The following is a 16,665-nucleotide window of genomic DNA, read 5'->3' as shown; positions in this document are numbered from 1 at the left end:
AGGAGGCACACGGACTGGTCTGCTATTCAGACCCAAAGAATCTTTTTACTTTTACCTTTTACAACGGACGAAGGGGGCGACGGATTCTTTCATGTTCCGATCTCCCCCGAACCAACAACAGGCGAGCACGGGAGTTTCACCTCTCCGTATCCTCTCCTGCGACGTGGGAAGCCACTGCCTGAGCTGATTCTAGGGGCGACGGGCCCCTTCATGGGACCGATCTCCCCCCTACCTTATCAGACGAGCACTGGAGTGTCACCTCCAGTATCCTCTTCTGCAGCCAGGCCTATTGCCGGACATCAGCCCTGACCACCAGGTTTTACCCTCGGCTGTTCAGAGGCACAATCCAGTGTGGCGTCCGAGCAGCCCCCACTGCACCACCACTATTAAGAGCGGATGGTACAAGGAGGCGGACGGTTCCTCTCCTCCTCCCTAACAGACGGATGATGGATTGAGGTTTATCCCTGCACCGTCCACGCTGCACAGAACAGCGCTGAAACCCACATCCGCGGCGGCTCCATGCCGGGACGCGCAACGTTGGTGAGTGGATCCATCTTCAGAGGGATATCCATAAAGGCGCAGGCAGCCTCAGCCACTTTCCTGTGGCCCACCTCTCTGAGGTAACGCTCTGGCCGGCTACAAAAATTTAGCCCCTGGCTTCGGCCGATGTGTAGGCCGCATCCCGGAAGTCTCCTGAAACGCCCCGCTGGTGTCGCCCGCCTGCTACAGAAATTTAGGCCCCGGCTTGGGCCTATTCAGCATCGTGTCCGTCGCTCCGCCCCCCGAGTTGGCGCTTCTCGCTCTCTGCGAGATTTTATCTACTCTGCAGCTCACAGTGGCCATCTTGGTCCACCCGGCCGGCTCACACTGAGGCAACGATTTTTAGCATTAAGGGGGCACAACCACTCTACATCAAGGCATTAAACGCGCAAGTATTCTCCCTTCTTAAAGGCACATGTAGTATTGTCTGGTTTTAAAGGCGCATGTCCAGTATTGTCTGTTCTTAAAGGCGCAGGTCCAGTATTGTCTGGTCTTAAAGGCGCATGACCAGTATTCTCTGTTCTTAAAGGCGCATGTCCAGTATTCTCTGTTCTTAAAGGCGCATGTCCAGTATTGTCTGGTCTTAAAGGCGCATGTCCTGTTTTGGCTGGTCGTAAAGGCGCAGGTCCAATATTGTCTGTTCTTAAGGGCGCATGTCCAGTATTGTCTGGTCTTAAAGGAGCATGTCCAGTATTGTCTGGTCTTAAAGGCGCATGTCTAGTATTGTCTGGTCTTAAAGGCACGTGACCAGTTTTCCCTGGTCTTAAAGGCGCATGGCCAGCATACCCTGGTCTTACGCACATGGCCAGTATGCCCTGGTCTTAAAGGCGCATGACCAGTATTCCTGGTCTTAAAGGCACGTGACCAGTATGCCCTGGTCTTAAAGGCGCATGACCAGTATTCCTGGTCTTAAAGGCACGTGACCAGTTTTCCCTGGTCTTAAAGGCGCATGGCCAGCATACTCTGGTCTTACGCACATGGCCAGTATGCCCTGGTCTTAAAGGCGCATGACCAGTATTCCTGGTCTTAAAGGCACGTAACCAGTATCCCCTGGTCTTAAAGACGCATGACCAGTACTTCTTGGTCTTAAGGGCACATGTCCAGTATTACCTGGTCTTAAAGGCACATGACCAGTATGTCCTGGTCTTAAAGGCACGTGACCAGTATGCCCTGGTCTTAAAGGCACATGACCAGTAGGCCCTAGTCTTATGCACTTGGCCAGTATGCCCTGGTCTTAAAGGCACATGACCAGTACGACCTGGTTTTTAAAGGCACATGACCAGTATGCCCTGGTCTTAAGGGCACATGACCAGTATGACCTGGTTTTAAACACACATGACCAGTATGCCCTCGTCTTAAAGGCACGTGACCAATATGCCCTGGACTTAAAGGCACATGACCAGTATGCCCTGGTCTTAAAGGCACGTGTTCAATATGCCCTGGACTTAAAGACACATATAACCAGTATGCCCTGGTCTTCAAAGCATATGACAAGTATGTCCTGGTTCTTAAAGGCACATGACCAGCATGCCCTCCTCCTAAAGGCACAAGACCAGTATACCCTGGTCTTAAAGACGCACGACCAGTATTCCCTAGTCTTAAAGGCGCATGACCAGTATTTACTGGTCTTAAGGGCACATCACTAACTGAGCTCAGGAGCCTTCGCCACTCATCCCCTAACCGCAACCCATGGTTTTCTCAGACCAAGAGATTGAATCCCTCTGTGAACCCTCTGTGGCTCGGAGTGCTCGCAGGACCGAGATACATGGTCCCTCTCCTACATGGGAGCGTCCGCTAGCAGGGGCCGCAAGTGTTCTAGAAAAACGTACAGGCGTCTGCAAAACGGAAGTTTTTCATTTCCTAATCTCTCCCCCATGATTTGTTGAGAACAACGCTGAATATGGATCGCATATTGCCTTGGATTGCAAGAGCTTCAGAAAAGGAGGGACTCTCCTATTTATACCATCAACAAATCGACGAGCAATTCACTGGACAGAAGCCGCTAAGTAGGTTGCCATACCTGGTCTGATTTTTATGGGCGACGGGTCCTTTTAAGGGCACCGATTCCCCCCACATCTTCAACAGACGAACACATGCAGTGTCGCCTCCATGTATCCTCTTCTGCATCCAGGCCTTATGCCAAAAAACCTGCCCTGTCCACCCGGGGACCTCAACTCTGGGGATGTACAGAGGCACACATCTTTGGCGTCCGAGCACCCCCCTTTGTATCAATTTAGGGGATGATGCAAGAAAGCGGACGATTCCTCTCCAATTCCCTGTTAACAGAATGGTGGATCGAAGGTTCCTAATTTTCTACTCTGCACGAAGATGGCAAGAGGCCTGCTGGTTGCAGCCCCGCATTCTGCCACTTGGCAGTCTAACCGGGTGGAATTTCTTGTGGTATACCTACCAGTATCCCTGCCCGATGTATCATCAATTAAAAAACCACAGACGGTTGGATAGCAAATCTGGTTCGTTCCGTCTTGTGGCTTCGGGTTCAGCGCTCTACCCTTCTTTAGCGCCACATGATGTTGCTTGACCAATAGTCTCCTGGTCAGAGACCTTATCTACTTCAATTCAAATCAAATCTTCTGAGCGGGAGACTAACAAGGGATCGTATTTTTTCTACAGACCCATCCAGCAGTAGAAGCATTGTCCTGGACAGTCTAGATCTAAGAGATCTTGGTTTCACGAAGGAGAAAATGAAAAGTATGATCATTCCTGGACCTCAAACCATTCTAACAATCTTTGACAAAGCCCTCCTTTTTCAGAGGCAGTTCCTCCGCTCAGCCATTCAACAAAAAAAAAAAAAAAAAAAAAGTGGAGTTTTCTGGCATCCATCGACATTCGGTTTTCTTACCCTCACATGCCTACTTTTTTCCCCTCTACAATTATCTCTTCTCCTTTCCATTCGCGAACAGCATTTTCAAGTCACGACCTCGCCCTTCAGCCTGGCTACCGCACCACAGTGGTCGCAACGCTCATAGCAGTTGTCATGTGCTTCTTGCACCCTAGAAACATGGTCGTCCTGCCCTACTCGGTCGACTTTCTAGCCGCTCTACAAGGACTACGCTAAGTCGTCTATATCACTTGCAATACCCTCTCACTTGGGCTAGCATCTAAACTTAGACAAGTTTTTTCCTCATTCCCAGCCCAGCAGATCCTCTTTGACGATGATCCTGCACAAGAAGGATGGTAATTCTCTCTCTCGAGTCAAGGTCGTGGCCCTTCCACTTGATCACTCATTCCCTCGGTTCATTCAATTAGCTAGGAGGGTTCTGAGCAATAAGACGAAAACGGAAGTAGTTTTCTTTTGCTCCGCTCGTTTTCAGCAAGTCAATCAGGCTTTCAAAAGGTAGTCTCTAAGCTCCTTCCTCATCCAGAGCCTTCTTCTGGTCCAATGGTTATTAGGGATACCAATGCCCGTCTTCTTCTCCCGATCATTTCTCTGGGGTTCCGAACAGTACGGCTAATCCTACAGCAGGTCCACTGCCCTTAGGCGGGTCAACCATCCGTCTTCAATTTGGATAATGCCACGGCTGTGCCATACGTCAATCATCTCGCAGGTACCCACAGTCAAGCGCCATGGCCGAGGTACCTCGCACTCTGATGGGCCGAGATCTATCATTCGGTGATCTCAACAGTACATGTCCCTGGAGTAGAACACTGGGCGGCTGACATATTCAGCCGTCAGGGTTTTCTCCTCAAGTGAGTGGGAACTTCACTCGGAAGTCTTCCTTCACATCTGCCTTCACTGGAGTACTCCAGATGTAGGTCGGATGGCGTCCAAGCTGAACGCCTATGTACTCCAGTTCATGGTTTGGCTTCAAGATCCAAGTCCATCGCAGTGCATGCTCCGTTTCTTCCACGGTACCAATTTCCATAACTCCTCTTCCACTACGTCTTGAGATCTTTTTGGAAGCAGAAAAGGCCTCCAGTGATCCCAGGAGACCCGCACTGACCATGTCAGGTTTTCTCGCTTGCGGTACTAGTATTTCTCCGTCTTATTTCGTCAAAACTGGAAATATGGACCTTCTCGCAGGGAGCCTTCACCTGTAGTTCTTCCCTACCGCGTACCGTTAGATCTGGGGGACCTTAATGGTCCTGGGGATCTTACAGTAGACTCCTTTTTCGATCCAGAAAGACTTTACTATCAGGGAACGTCACTCCCCTTTTTTCTCTGCGTTCTTGTCATCCTGATGAGTCTTCAGAGCTTTTCAGTCTTTTTTCCTTATTACCATCAATGCATTGTTGCCCTCAAGCCATCCCCTTCCCTCGTTGCCAAGGTGGTTTTGTATTCCCACTGTTGCAGGGGCATCGTCCTCTCATCTCTTTCGGCTCCAGTCCACACAACGGAATGGGTTCTCCATAATCTGGAAGAAGTGAGTGCTCCAAGTGGGTACGTATCGAGGACGGCGTCCTTCCGAAGGTTGGACACTTTGCTTGGGCTTCTCGATGGTAAGTAGGCTTCCCGACGGTCACAGGAAGGGTTTAGCCGTGTTCATCGGCCACGTTAGCCTGGTGGATTCTTTTCACCATCCAGGAGTCCTTCCGTGCTAGATGTCAGCCTATCTCCCTGTCTCAGGGCTCTAGGCACCAGGCGTCGGCAAGCACGACCGCAAGCTTGCGAATTCCTCCAGTCCGCATGCATTCTTGAAGCACTATAATTCACACACTTCCACAGATGTGAGTCTGGGCAGGCGGACTTTGCAGGCCGCCTTGGCGCACTTGTAAGTAGCGGTTACACGGCCTGATCTGATGTTGTCCCCACCCAGGGACTGCTTTGGGACGTCCCATGGTCTGTGTCCCCCAATGAGGCGAAGGAGAAATAGGGATTTTTGTGTACTCACCGTAAAATCCTTTTCTCCGAGCCATTCATTGGGGGACACAGCTCCCTCCCTATTATTAGTTGTATTTGTTTTTATCATTTGATATGTTATACTCTCATATATAATGTGACATGCTATACACTTATATGTTATTGATCTCCTACTGCTTTTGCACCGAACTGGTTAGCTGGGAGCCAGCAGAGGGGTGTATACTGCAGGGGAGGAGCTAACTTTCTTTGTAATACTTAGTGTCAGCCTCCTGGTGGCAGCAGCATACACCCGTGGTCTGTGTCCCCCAATGAATGGCTCGGAGAAAAGGATTTTACGGTGAGTACACAAAAATCCCTATTTATCGTATAAAAGCGCCAAAACATAAAAAAGATATAAATGAGGTATCGCTGTAATCGTACTGACCCGAAGAATAAAACTGCTTTATCAATTTTACGAAACGCAGAACAGTATAAACGCCTCCCCCAAAAGAAATTCATTAATAGCTAGTTTTTGGTCATTCTGCCTCACAAAAATCGGAATAAAAAGCGATCAAAAACGGTCACGTGTCCGAAAATGTTACCAATAGAAACGTCAACTCGTCCCGCAAAAAACAAGACCTCCCATGACTCTGTGGACCAAAATATGGAAAAATTATAGCTCTCAAAATGTTGACACGCAAAAACTTTTTTGCTATAAAAAGCGTCTTTTAGTGTGTGACGGCTGCCAATCATAAAAATCCGCTATAAAAAATGCTATAAAAGTAAATCAAACCCCCCTTCATCACCCCCTTAGTTAGGGAAAAATAATAAAATTAAAAAAATGTATTTATTTCCATTTTCCCATTAGGGCTAGGGTTAGGGCTGGGATAGGGCTAGGGTTAGGGCTAGGGTTAGGGTTGGGGCTAGGGTTGGAGCTAAAGTTAGGGTTGGGGCTAAAGTTAGGGTTAGGGTTGGGGCTAAAGTTAGGGTTAGGGTTTGGATTACATTTACGGTTGGGATTAGGGTTAGGGGTGTGTAAGGGTTAGGGGTGTGGTTAGGGTTACCGTTGGGATTAGGGTTAGGGGTGTGTTTGGATTAGGGTTTCAGTTAGAATTGGGGAGTTTCCACTGTTCAGGCACATCAGGGGCTCTCCAAACGCGACATGGCGTCCGATCTCAATTCCAGCCAATTCTGCATTGAAAAAGTAAAACAGTGCTCCTTCCCTTCCGAGCTTTACCGTGCGCCCAAAAAGGGGTTTACCCCAACATATGGGGCATCAGCGTACTCGGGACAAATTGTACAACAACTTTTGGGGTCCAAGTTCTCTGGTTACCCTGGGGAAAATATAAATTTGGGGGTCAAAAAATCATTTTTGTGGGAAAAATTTTTTTATTTTCACGGCTCTGCGTTATAAACTTTAGTGAAACACTTGGGGGTTCAAAGTTCTCACAACACATCTAGATAAGTTCCTTGGGAGGTCTAGTTTCCAATATGGGGTCACTTGTGGGGGTACATCAGGGGCTCTGCAAATGCAACGTGATGCCTGCAAACCAATCCATCTAAGTCTGCATTCCAAATGGCGCTCCTTCCCTTCCGAGCTCTGCCATGCGCCCAAACAGTGGTTCCCTCTCACATATGGGGTATCAGTTTACTCAGGACAAATTGGACAACAACTTTTGGGGTCCAATTTCTCCTGTTACCCTTGGTAAAATACAAAACTGGGGGCTAAAAAATCATTTTTGTGGAAAAAAAGATTTTTTATTTTCACTGCTCTGCGTTATAACCTGTAGTGAAACACTTGGATCAAAGCTCTCAAAACACATCTAGATAAGTTCCTTAGGGGGTCTACTTTCCAAAATGGTGTCACTTGTGGGGGGTTTCAATGTTTAGGCACATCAGGGGCTCTCCAAATGCAACATGGCGTCCCATCTCAATTCCAGTCAATTTTGCATTGAAACGTCAAATGGCGCTCCTTCCCTTCCGAGCTCTGCCATGCGCCCAAACAGTTGTTTACCCCCACATATGGGGTATCTGCGTACTCAGGAGAAATTGCACAACAACTTTTGGCATCCATTTTCTCCTGTTACCCTTAGTAAAATAAAACAAATTGGAGCTGAAATAAATTTTGTGTAAAAAAAATGTAAATGTTAATTTTTATTTAAACATTCCAAAAATTCCTGTGAAACACCTGAAGGGTTAATAAATCTCTTGAATGTGGTTTTGAGCACCTTGAGAGGTGCAGTTTTTAGAATGGTGTCACACTTGGGTATTTTCTATCATATAGACCCCTCAAAATGACTTCAAATAAGATGTGGTCCCTAAAAAAAAATGGTGTTGTAAAAATGAGAAATTGCTAGTCAACTTTTAACCCTTAACTCCCTAACAAAAAAAAATTTTGGTTCCTAAATTGTGCTGATGTAAAGTAGACATGTGGGAAATGTTACTTATTAAGTAATTTGTGTGACATATGTCTGTGATTTAAGGGCATAAAATTCAAAGTTGGAAAGTTTTCGCCAAATTTCCGTTTCACAAATAAACGCAAGTTATATCGAAGAAATTGTACCACTATCATGAAGTACAATATGTCACAAGAAAACAGTGTCAGAATCGCCAAGATCCGTTGAAGCTTTCCAGAGTTATAACCTCATAAAGGGACAGTGGTCAGAATTGTAAAAATTGGCCTGGTCATTAACGTGGAAACCACCCTTGGGGGTGAAGGGGTTAAGCTGCGAAAACAGAAAAAACCCATCGGATAAATTGCTACAATATTAGGAGTGGCAAAATATACAGTTTCCTGAGAAAGAAAGAAAGCACTGGTGAACTCATCAATGCAAAAAGACCTGGGCGCCCACGGAAGACAACAGTGGTGGATGATCGCAGAATAATCTCCATGGTGAAGAGAAACTTCTTCACAACAGCCAACCAAGTGACCAACACTCTCCAGGAGGTCGGCGCATCAATATCCAAATCTACCATAAAGAGAAGACTGCATGAAAGTAAATACAGACGGTTCACTGCACGGTGCAAGCCACTCATAAGCATCAAGAAGAAAAAGGCTAGACTGGACTTTGCTAAAAAAAACATCTAAAAAAGCCAGCACAGTTCTGGAAGAACATTCTTTGGACAGATGAAACCAAGATCAACCTCTACCAGAATGATGGAAAGAGAAAAGTATGGCGAAGGCGTGGTACAGCTCATGATCCAAAGCATACCACATCATCTGTAAAACACGGCGGAGGCAGTGTGATGGCTTGGGCATGCATGGCTGCCAGTGGCACTGGGTCACTAGTGTTTATTGATGATGTGACACAGGACAGAAGTAGCCGAATGAATTCTGAGGTATTCAGAGACATACTGTGTGCTCAGATCCAGCCAAATGCAGCCAAACTGATTGGTCGTCGTTTCATACTACAGATGGACAATGACCCAAAACATAAAGCCAAAGCAACCCAGGAGTTTATTAAAGCAAAGAAGTGGAATATTCCTGAATGGCCAAGTCAGTCACCTGATCTCAACCCAATTGAGCAGCATTTCACTTGTTAAAGACTAAACTTCAGACAGAAAGGCCACAAACAAACAGCAACTGAAAACCACCACAGTGAACGCCTGGCAGAGCATCAAAAAGGAGGAAACACAGCGTCTGGTGATGTCCATGAGTTCAAGACTTCAGGCAGTCATTGCCAACAAAGGGTTTTCAACCAAGTACTAGAAATGAACATTTTATTTAAAATTATTTAATCTGTCCAATTACTTTTGGTCCCTTTAAAAACAGGGTGGCACATGTTAAGAAGCTGAAACTTCTAAACCCTTCATCCAATTTTAATGTGGATTCCCTCAAATGAAAGATGAAAGTCTGAACTTCAACTGCATCTGAATTGTTTTGTTTAAAATTCATTGTGGTAATGTCTATAACCAAAATGAGAAAAATGTTGTCTCTGTCCAAATATATATGGAGCTAACTGTATTACCGATCCTTGGAGCCTTCACCTTTGTTTTTGGCCAGAATAAAATGTAATTAAAAAAAAAAAGTGAAATGGACCTGGGTGTGTGATGTATTTGATTAAATGGAAAGTAAGTCGGTGAAGAGAGTCTCTTGGGCAAAGAAATGTAACTATTTTGTGACAATTTTAACACTATTAGGGCGCTGTCAGATGACCGTATAAATCAAACCACAATGTACGGACTGGCTGGCAGCTCTCCCAAGCATGACAGCTTTATGTATGTCTATGCAGCCTTTCACACTCAGGGAGAGCTGCCAGCCAGTCCGTTCGTGCATTACTGCCTGATTTATACGGCCATCTGACCTCGCCCTTATGGTCATTAATGATTTTTTTTTTTACAGCCCAGATTTTTTATTCTTCTCCCTTATCCCCCAAACAAAAGCTTTTTTTTATTTTTTGTCACACACCAGAACAGCAGCATGGACTCAGCTGACGGCACAAAAGAAAAGGAAACACTAAGCATCAAGAGCACATTAGAAGAGGAGTCTTCTGAAATAGACACTCCTCCACCAGCGTTACCTCCGAAAACTGGAACTCCCACTCGGCCGTGTCCACCCCCACCAGGTAGGCCTCCGTACTCTGTACTATGGCCATTGAGCCTCCTAATAGGCTGACACTTCCTGTTCTGTACAGATGACTTTTCAGTAGTCTCATTATCATCACAGACTGGATAATGATAGATAACACCATTCACTTCTATGATTTTCACAGCCCACCTTCTCCCCTTTCCTGCCCAACGACCTCTATACAGGTCACACAGCCAAGAAAGAAAATGGGTCATCATCATTTTCCTGTTTTGTGTGTATAATCCACGTCCATCCATGTGTTAAAGGGGTATTCCCGTCTCCTATTATGTAATAGGTTGAATAATATTAGCAAATACCTTCAATTACAAATGTAGTAAAGTTCTTCTGATTCACTATGTTGCATACCCCATGTGCTGAGCATTGCAGTAGCTTAGATATCCATGGTTACGACCACTAGCAACTAACTGTCACTATATGAATGTTCATAACCATGGATACCTAAGCTGCTGCAATGGCCTGCACATGGGGTAAACAGCGTAGCTTATCAGAAGAACTATACTACATTTCTAACTGGAGGTATTTGCTGATATTATTATTACACCTACTATATATTTGGATAGGATCTTGGAGATGGGCATAGCCTTTTAAGAAAATGTGTTGTACTGATAGGAATGTGCTTTTCCGCTCTTTCCGTTTAGGCCAGAGGCCTCCCTCTAAGCCAGAGGACTTGTTCAAGCAAGGAGACCCATTCCAGGCATTCAATCTCAGCTTCCCCAGCGAGGCGGAGGAGTCTGACCCCTTCACAGCCGGCAAAGGAACAGGCGAGAGCGGGAGTCTTAGTAGCTTTAACACTGTAAGTACAACCTGAGCCCAGAAGCGGTGCGGACTGTAACCCTTCATCAGGACGCTGCTGTGTATAGCTGTATCCAGGGAGCGGGTGCGCCTCTCACGGGGCTCCTCTGTTTTATAGAAACCCTTCTGTATTTTATTGTTGTTTTACCTCTTGTAATGTTCTTTTATCGATTTGAAGTAAAAAAAAAAAAAAAAATTCCAATGATGTCTTTTTGTTGATTTCTTTTGTTTATTCTGCTTGGTGCTGATAATGTCCTGATTTCTGCAGCGGTGCAAACCAAAAAAACCACAGGAGGTGCCAAAGACCTAGAGATAAAGTCACGCGGACAGGCGAACATTCACGTTTTGTATACTTGTATTTCACAAGGATTTTCATTCGTTATTAAACTTTTTTTTTTTTTTAGGAAAAGCTGGGTGACATTGCAGAGGAACCGCATCGGCTCCTGCTTCCATAGTCATCCAGCTTTCCCAGACTCCTGCACTGCAGATCTTTTATAATTCTGCAGTAGCTGCATTATGATTCGGAGCGGCCAATCAGAAGGCTGGAAAAAGTAATACGCATAATCCAAAATCATCAATCTGTAATCCTGCAAGAAACGCGTCAGACAAATTTGTTTTGTTTTTTTTCCTTTTAAAGCGCGGCGCTGATGAAGGTCGTACAGTTGCTTTTTACCTTTTTGGAGGGCGATTCTGCCTTTCTCATAACTAGAAAACTCGAAAGGCGTCAGTTTTCTTTAAACGAATATGATAAAGTATTATTCGGATTAATTCTAACACCATGTAAATGGTTCCATTCACACATCCGCGCGTCGTGGTCCGAGTGCTGACCGGCCATAGATGATGTATTGTTTGTGCACCCCTTTATACTGACTTTTGTGCTTCTAGGGAGATGGCTCTAATGTGATTCCGTCATTGTCCGATTTGTAAAGTCTAAGGTTTGAGCACTGACCACCGCTCCATTCATTCTTTATGGGGCTGCTGGAAAAGCCGAGCACCGCTTTCGGCAGCCCCATAGGGAATAAATGAGCATGTGCATAAAAATTCCCTGTTGTGCCGATTTGGTGCGGGTCCCAGCCATCAGACCTCCAACAATCAACTAATTTTCACTGAACAACCCCTTGTTTTACCTGCAGTGCGCATATAATTATGCACAGTAAATCCTCATTATTTTTGCAACACAAGTGTTTCCTATAGGGAAAAAAAAGTCGCATCAAACTTTTCAAGGTCACTTGCAACTTTTTCTCCCACAGTTGGGGTCACCCATGAGTTACTGTACAATGTAGGGTGCAATTTGTCACTGTGAAGCCCTAACAATGGCCATCTTCTTATCAGACTGGGCCGATATTTAAGGTGGTCATCCCTAAGTGTAACCCCACTTTTGTGTCCAGCTCTGGCGCCATCAGCTGTTCTTGCAGGTGGCGTAGTCTGGGCAGGTATTGATACTGTCTGACATCTCTGAAGGGGGAACAACATGACTCCACCTTGATGTATGTGCGCTAGTGTCACAATAATCCTTAATGTTGTGCTTTTGTTGATAATTCTTGTCTTTTTTTCTGTAATGGAAATAGGTCCAGTTGCTGAAATTATAATACACAACTAATATAAATGAGCAGAGCTGCAGTGTAAAGCATGGAGGAGAGGCAGTAATCTAAGCCTGTTAGCTCCAATAAGGCACAGCAATAATACTGTCTGTTAAAGGGCTTGTGAAAACAATCAACTTTGCAATTTACCTCCTATTAAAAATCCTCTCTGCTCTCAATAACAGAGGTATTTTTAATTGTATAGTTTAGTGTTCCCTGCCTGGGTTACCGCCCACCTCTGCAGTCTATCAGAGGTGGTCAGTTTCCCAGGCAAGGAGCACATTGCTTATATACCCTTCTCTGAAGCTGGCTGCATCGCTGCAGTCTCCCCTGCGCTCCTCCGATGCTGTAGAGACAAAACTGTCTCTGCTTGTAACATGGGAGTTTGCACGCTCTGGCAAGCAGGAGGCAGGGGAGCGATGAACGATCATGAGACAGATCCCTTTAAAAGGTTGCTCACTATTGGAAAACTCTTTGTTAATGGGGATAAGGAGGTAAAAAAGATACTTCCTGGACTGGCAAAGCTCTTCCGGATCACAGTGCTCAGGTGATGATATTAGTATTGATGCCAGGAACCCAGTTGGGTGGGGGCGTAGCACTGGGTACAAAGGAGCAGCACCAGTCCAGGAGGTCAGTTTCCTTTTTTTCGCTAGTCCAGATTCCTGGGCCAGTTAAAAAGGCCAATAGTAGTAGCCAGGTATTACTAAGTACTTTTTAAACTTTTTGTTTTCCTTTTAAAGCGATGATCTTCCTGATGTCATTCAGTGATTTTGCCCTTTTTTTGTGATTCCTCCATCCGCTTTCGCTCCTTCACTGTGTCTGTCTGTGTGATGATTGCCTCCAACCCAAATCTATACCCGCTATTGTCTGCTCTGTGGATACATCCTCAGTTCTTCACTCATTTTTATTTTTCTGCTAAGACTCCCTTAGCCAGTGAATGTCTCTCTTGAAATCTGCAGTACCGGTCTGAGGACGATATGATCGAGTGGGCAAAGAGGGAGAGCGAACGAGAAGAGGAGGAGAGACTACAGAGGCTAAAGCAGCAGGAGCAGGAGGACCTGGAACTTGCCATAGCACTCAGCAAGTCCGAGATCTCCGAGGCGTGAAACATCCGGAGCAGCGGGTGCGAGAGTAACAAAACTGTGTAGTTTCTAGAAAATATTTAAATAGTTTGCAACCTCTACCTATGAAGTATTCAGACGTCTCTACAATCCTTGCTTGGCTAGAGAAGTCTCTGGCATTGAACAGGTAACGTCGCCCGTTTGTGTCTTGAACATGGCTGTGGAGTGCTACTTTGTATTTCTATATGCCGTTGTCCGACCTATGCTCCTTAAAGGAACACTAGCGAAATTATACCCTGAGTTATGCCTAGTGTAGGGTCTGAGGATAATACCGAGATTCTTCGAGGAGGATCTGTCACTTGGCATACATAGGTATTTTTCCCCTTGCTGTAAATGCCCCTGTTCTCCTGAATCCGGCTCTGTTTTTCTTTTGTTCCTACTCCTCTCCTTTCCAGAGATATGGCTCCTACTTCCCTGCATGTAAATCAAATCTTTAAGCAATGTGGGCGTGATCTCCCAATTTTTTTCTGTGGGCGTGTTCTTGATGACCACTCCCGCTTTTCTAAAATGACAATTTGGATACAAGGAAGAAGAGGCCATATCTCGGGAACGGAGAGGCGCAGGAAGAAAAGAAAAACATCGCCGGATTCAGGAGAACAGCGACATTTACACCAGGTAAAAAGAATACATATTTATATTAAGTGACCTTTCACCTTTAACCCCCATGTTTAATATGCCACCCCCAAGGCCCTGCCCTAAGCGTATAATTTCACAGGCGTGTTCCTCCAATGTACTAGCTGCACTGTTCTACGAACCTCTGTCCCACAGGATCTGTTCTTTTCCCACTGAATTATTATTTAAGAACAATTCTTTCTAAAATGAAACCTCTCAGCAGTAAGTGTAAGCCCCCGACTCGTCTTTTCGCATGTTTCTTTTCTTGCTTTTGTCTGTAATCGGAGAGCTGGGTGACGAGCAATATGATTGCCATTACAGGGATGGCTCACCCAGCTTTCCCCGACTCCCAAATGGCAAATCCGCTGGGTTTTACAATGATTGTTCCTCAGGAGTCTGCAAAACCTAACAATATGATGGCTTCCATATTTGTTGTCATCAAGCAAGACTAAAAAGATATTGTGTCACCTTGATAGAGGAGGATCATGATACCTTGATGGAGGAGAACAAGTCGGGGGCTTATGTGTAATTAGTGCTTTTTTTTATATCTCTTTCATATATTGATAGCTTTGTCACTACTATCTGGTCATCCGTATCCTGACATTGTAGGTTCATTCATCTATAGGTACTTGACATAATGTATCTTGGGGTCCGTGCTTGTGATCTAGTGATGTACCCTGGATTTAAAGGGGTTGTCCACCTTTAGGGCCATTGATTTATTTTACCTAAATGCATGTATCTGGTGCTAAAAAGAACATGTTTCTAGTGTGTGTCATAAATATTTTGCACCATTTGCGTTCTGTAGCCTCTGTCTATTGAACGAGTTAACTGAGAATCCGTCAGTCAGCTCACTGTGTCTGACGGAGATCTTGTATCTCTTTTATTTGTGTTTTTCTGAGCACCTCACACCTGGTTTATGGCTACAAACATCAAAGTTAAGTGTGCCGGGAAGCAAAGAGCCTGTAAGAGCCGAACTGTGCAAAATTTGTAATGAAGCCCAATTGTAAAAATAATGTTTAACCCCAAATATATGCATTTAAGTAAAAAAAAAAAAAAAATCTCCAAGGATGCACAACCCCTTTAAAGTTGGTGAGCCCATGGACAACATTTATCAGCTGTCCACGGGAGCAGTGATAAATATATGATCACTTGAACTATCGCTCCTCCCGTATTGGTGTTCATCCCAGTGCTTGTACATGTATCACCTATGCTGTTGTTTGTGGGCCAAACCTTTTTAAAGCAAGCCTTGTCTTTTACATTTTTTTTTTTTATTAAAACTGAGGGCAGAAATAATTTTCAGCATTTCCTAACAGATATTATAAGGCATTTGTGCTCACTAACTTAAAAAAATAATAAACAAATAAAAAACAGTTATCTCTGGCCACCTCTAGAGGGAGCTAATCTGCGCACGCTGCAGACATCCCCTGCTGATGACCTGCATACAGATTCCATCTCCCCCTAGTGGTGGAAAAAGGCAGCCATGATGTGTATTGCGGGGGGAAAACCATTCTCTATGCTAATAAATGAATCAGTATAGCTGTTTCAAGAATGGAAACCAACCTGAATCATTGATGCTGCTAAGGTATAATACTGGCTACACTACCTGGAATACACTTTCGATGACCAGATAAAATAGTGTCATGAGATGGAGTTAAAGCATAATCTGCACCTATGGATTACAAGTTTTGCACAGAAAAGACTGTGACCTGCTACATTCCCTTTTTTCTTGCCTTATGTAGCATAACAGTTTTGCAGTAGTTTGATTGTAAGTTGTTATGCTGAGGTTTATCTTTTGAATGAGCCCTTAAAGGGTTATTCCTATCTTTATAAATCGGTATTGTCAGATAGTGCCTGAAAATACAAGTAATTTTGCAATTTACTGCTAATTAAAATTTGCAGCCGTTTTTCAGATATTAACACTTTTTTTGTTTATAGCTCATTGCCATGGAGACCGACCACCGCTGCTAGACAGCTAAACTTGCGCCTTGCTTGCAAAGTTCTCTTCTGTTGAGCTCGTAAGCACTGTTCTTAAGCTTAGAGCGCTCGGCTGCCTCCATCTTTTCAATCTTGGAGAGCTCTGTTTTCTGTCTTTTTCTGCACAGTGCTTACAAGCTTATAGACCGCAGCGGTGGTCGGTCTCCTAGGCGATAAGCTGTAAACAAAAGTAAAGTGTTGATATCTCCAGAACGGTTGAACATTTTAATTAGCAGTAAATTACAAAGTTGCTTGTATTTACGAGCACTATCCGACAGTACCTTTTTTTTTAAATGAAGATGCGATTAACCCTTTAATTAGTTTAGTGACTTCAGGTGCCTTTTATTTGCATAATACCTTTATTATTAGATGCTACTTGCTACCAGAGTGATGTCTTGGGGAGTAGACCTGCCGCCATCAATTTAGTGCCAAATTCCACCGCACGGTGTACATGTGTCTGGTTTACCGCAGCTGTCGGCTTTCCTTCAGGCAGAGATTCAGTTCATGATTCTAGTCCTTTGCCCAGGTTTCCCCTTGGCACCCCACTACAGTGCCACGTTTCTCCCATATACTCTCTTGTGCAGCTTTATGGCACCAAATTAAATGTAGGTTGGATACTAATGTGATACATCAATAGTTTCCAACCTTTGCAGAACTACT

At 44.7% G+C, this 16,665-nt stretch overlaps 1 protein-coding gene across 2 annotated transcripts in view; it reads left to right on the top strand.

Moving 5' to 3' along the window:
• Positions 1–15,384, top strand: part of EPS15 (epidermal growth factor receptor pathway substrate 15) — an 83,051-nt gene extending 67,667 nt beyond the window's left edge. For both annotated transcript variants that reach the window (XM_077278684.1, XM_077278682.1), the window contains 3 exons: positions 9,750–9,903; positions 10,565–10,719; positions 13,258–15,384. In XM_077278684.1, coding sequence (XP_077134799.1) covers positions 9,750–9,903; positions 10,565–10,719; positions 13,258–13,404 — 456 coding nt within the window. In that variant the 3' untranslated portion in view covers positions 13,405–15,384. The remainder of the gene's footprint in view (positions 1–9,749; positions 9,904–10,564; positions 10,720–13,257) is intronic.
• Positions 15,385–16,665: the final 1,281 nt, after the last annotated feature.

Source organism: Ranitomeya variabilis, chromosome 8 (genome assembly GCF_051348905.1).
Source record: "Ranitomeya variabilis isolate aRanVar5 chromosome 8, aRanVar5.hap1, whole genome shotgun sequence".
NCBI lineage: Eukaryota > Metazoa > Chordata > Amphibia > Anura > Dendrobatidae > Ranitomeya > Ranitomeya variabilis.
This window is presented reverse-complemented; position numbering and strand designations above follow the sequence as displayed.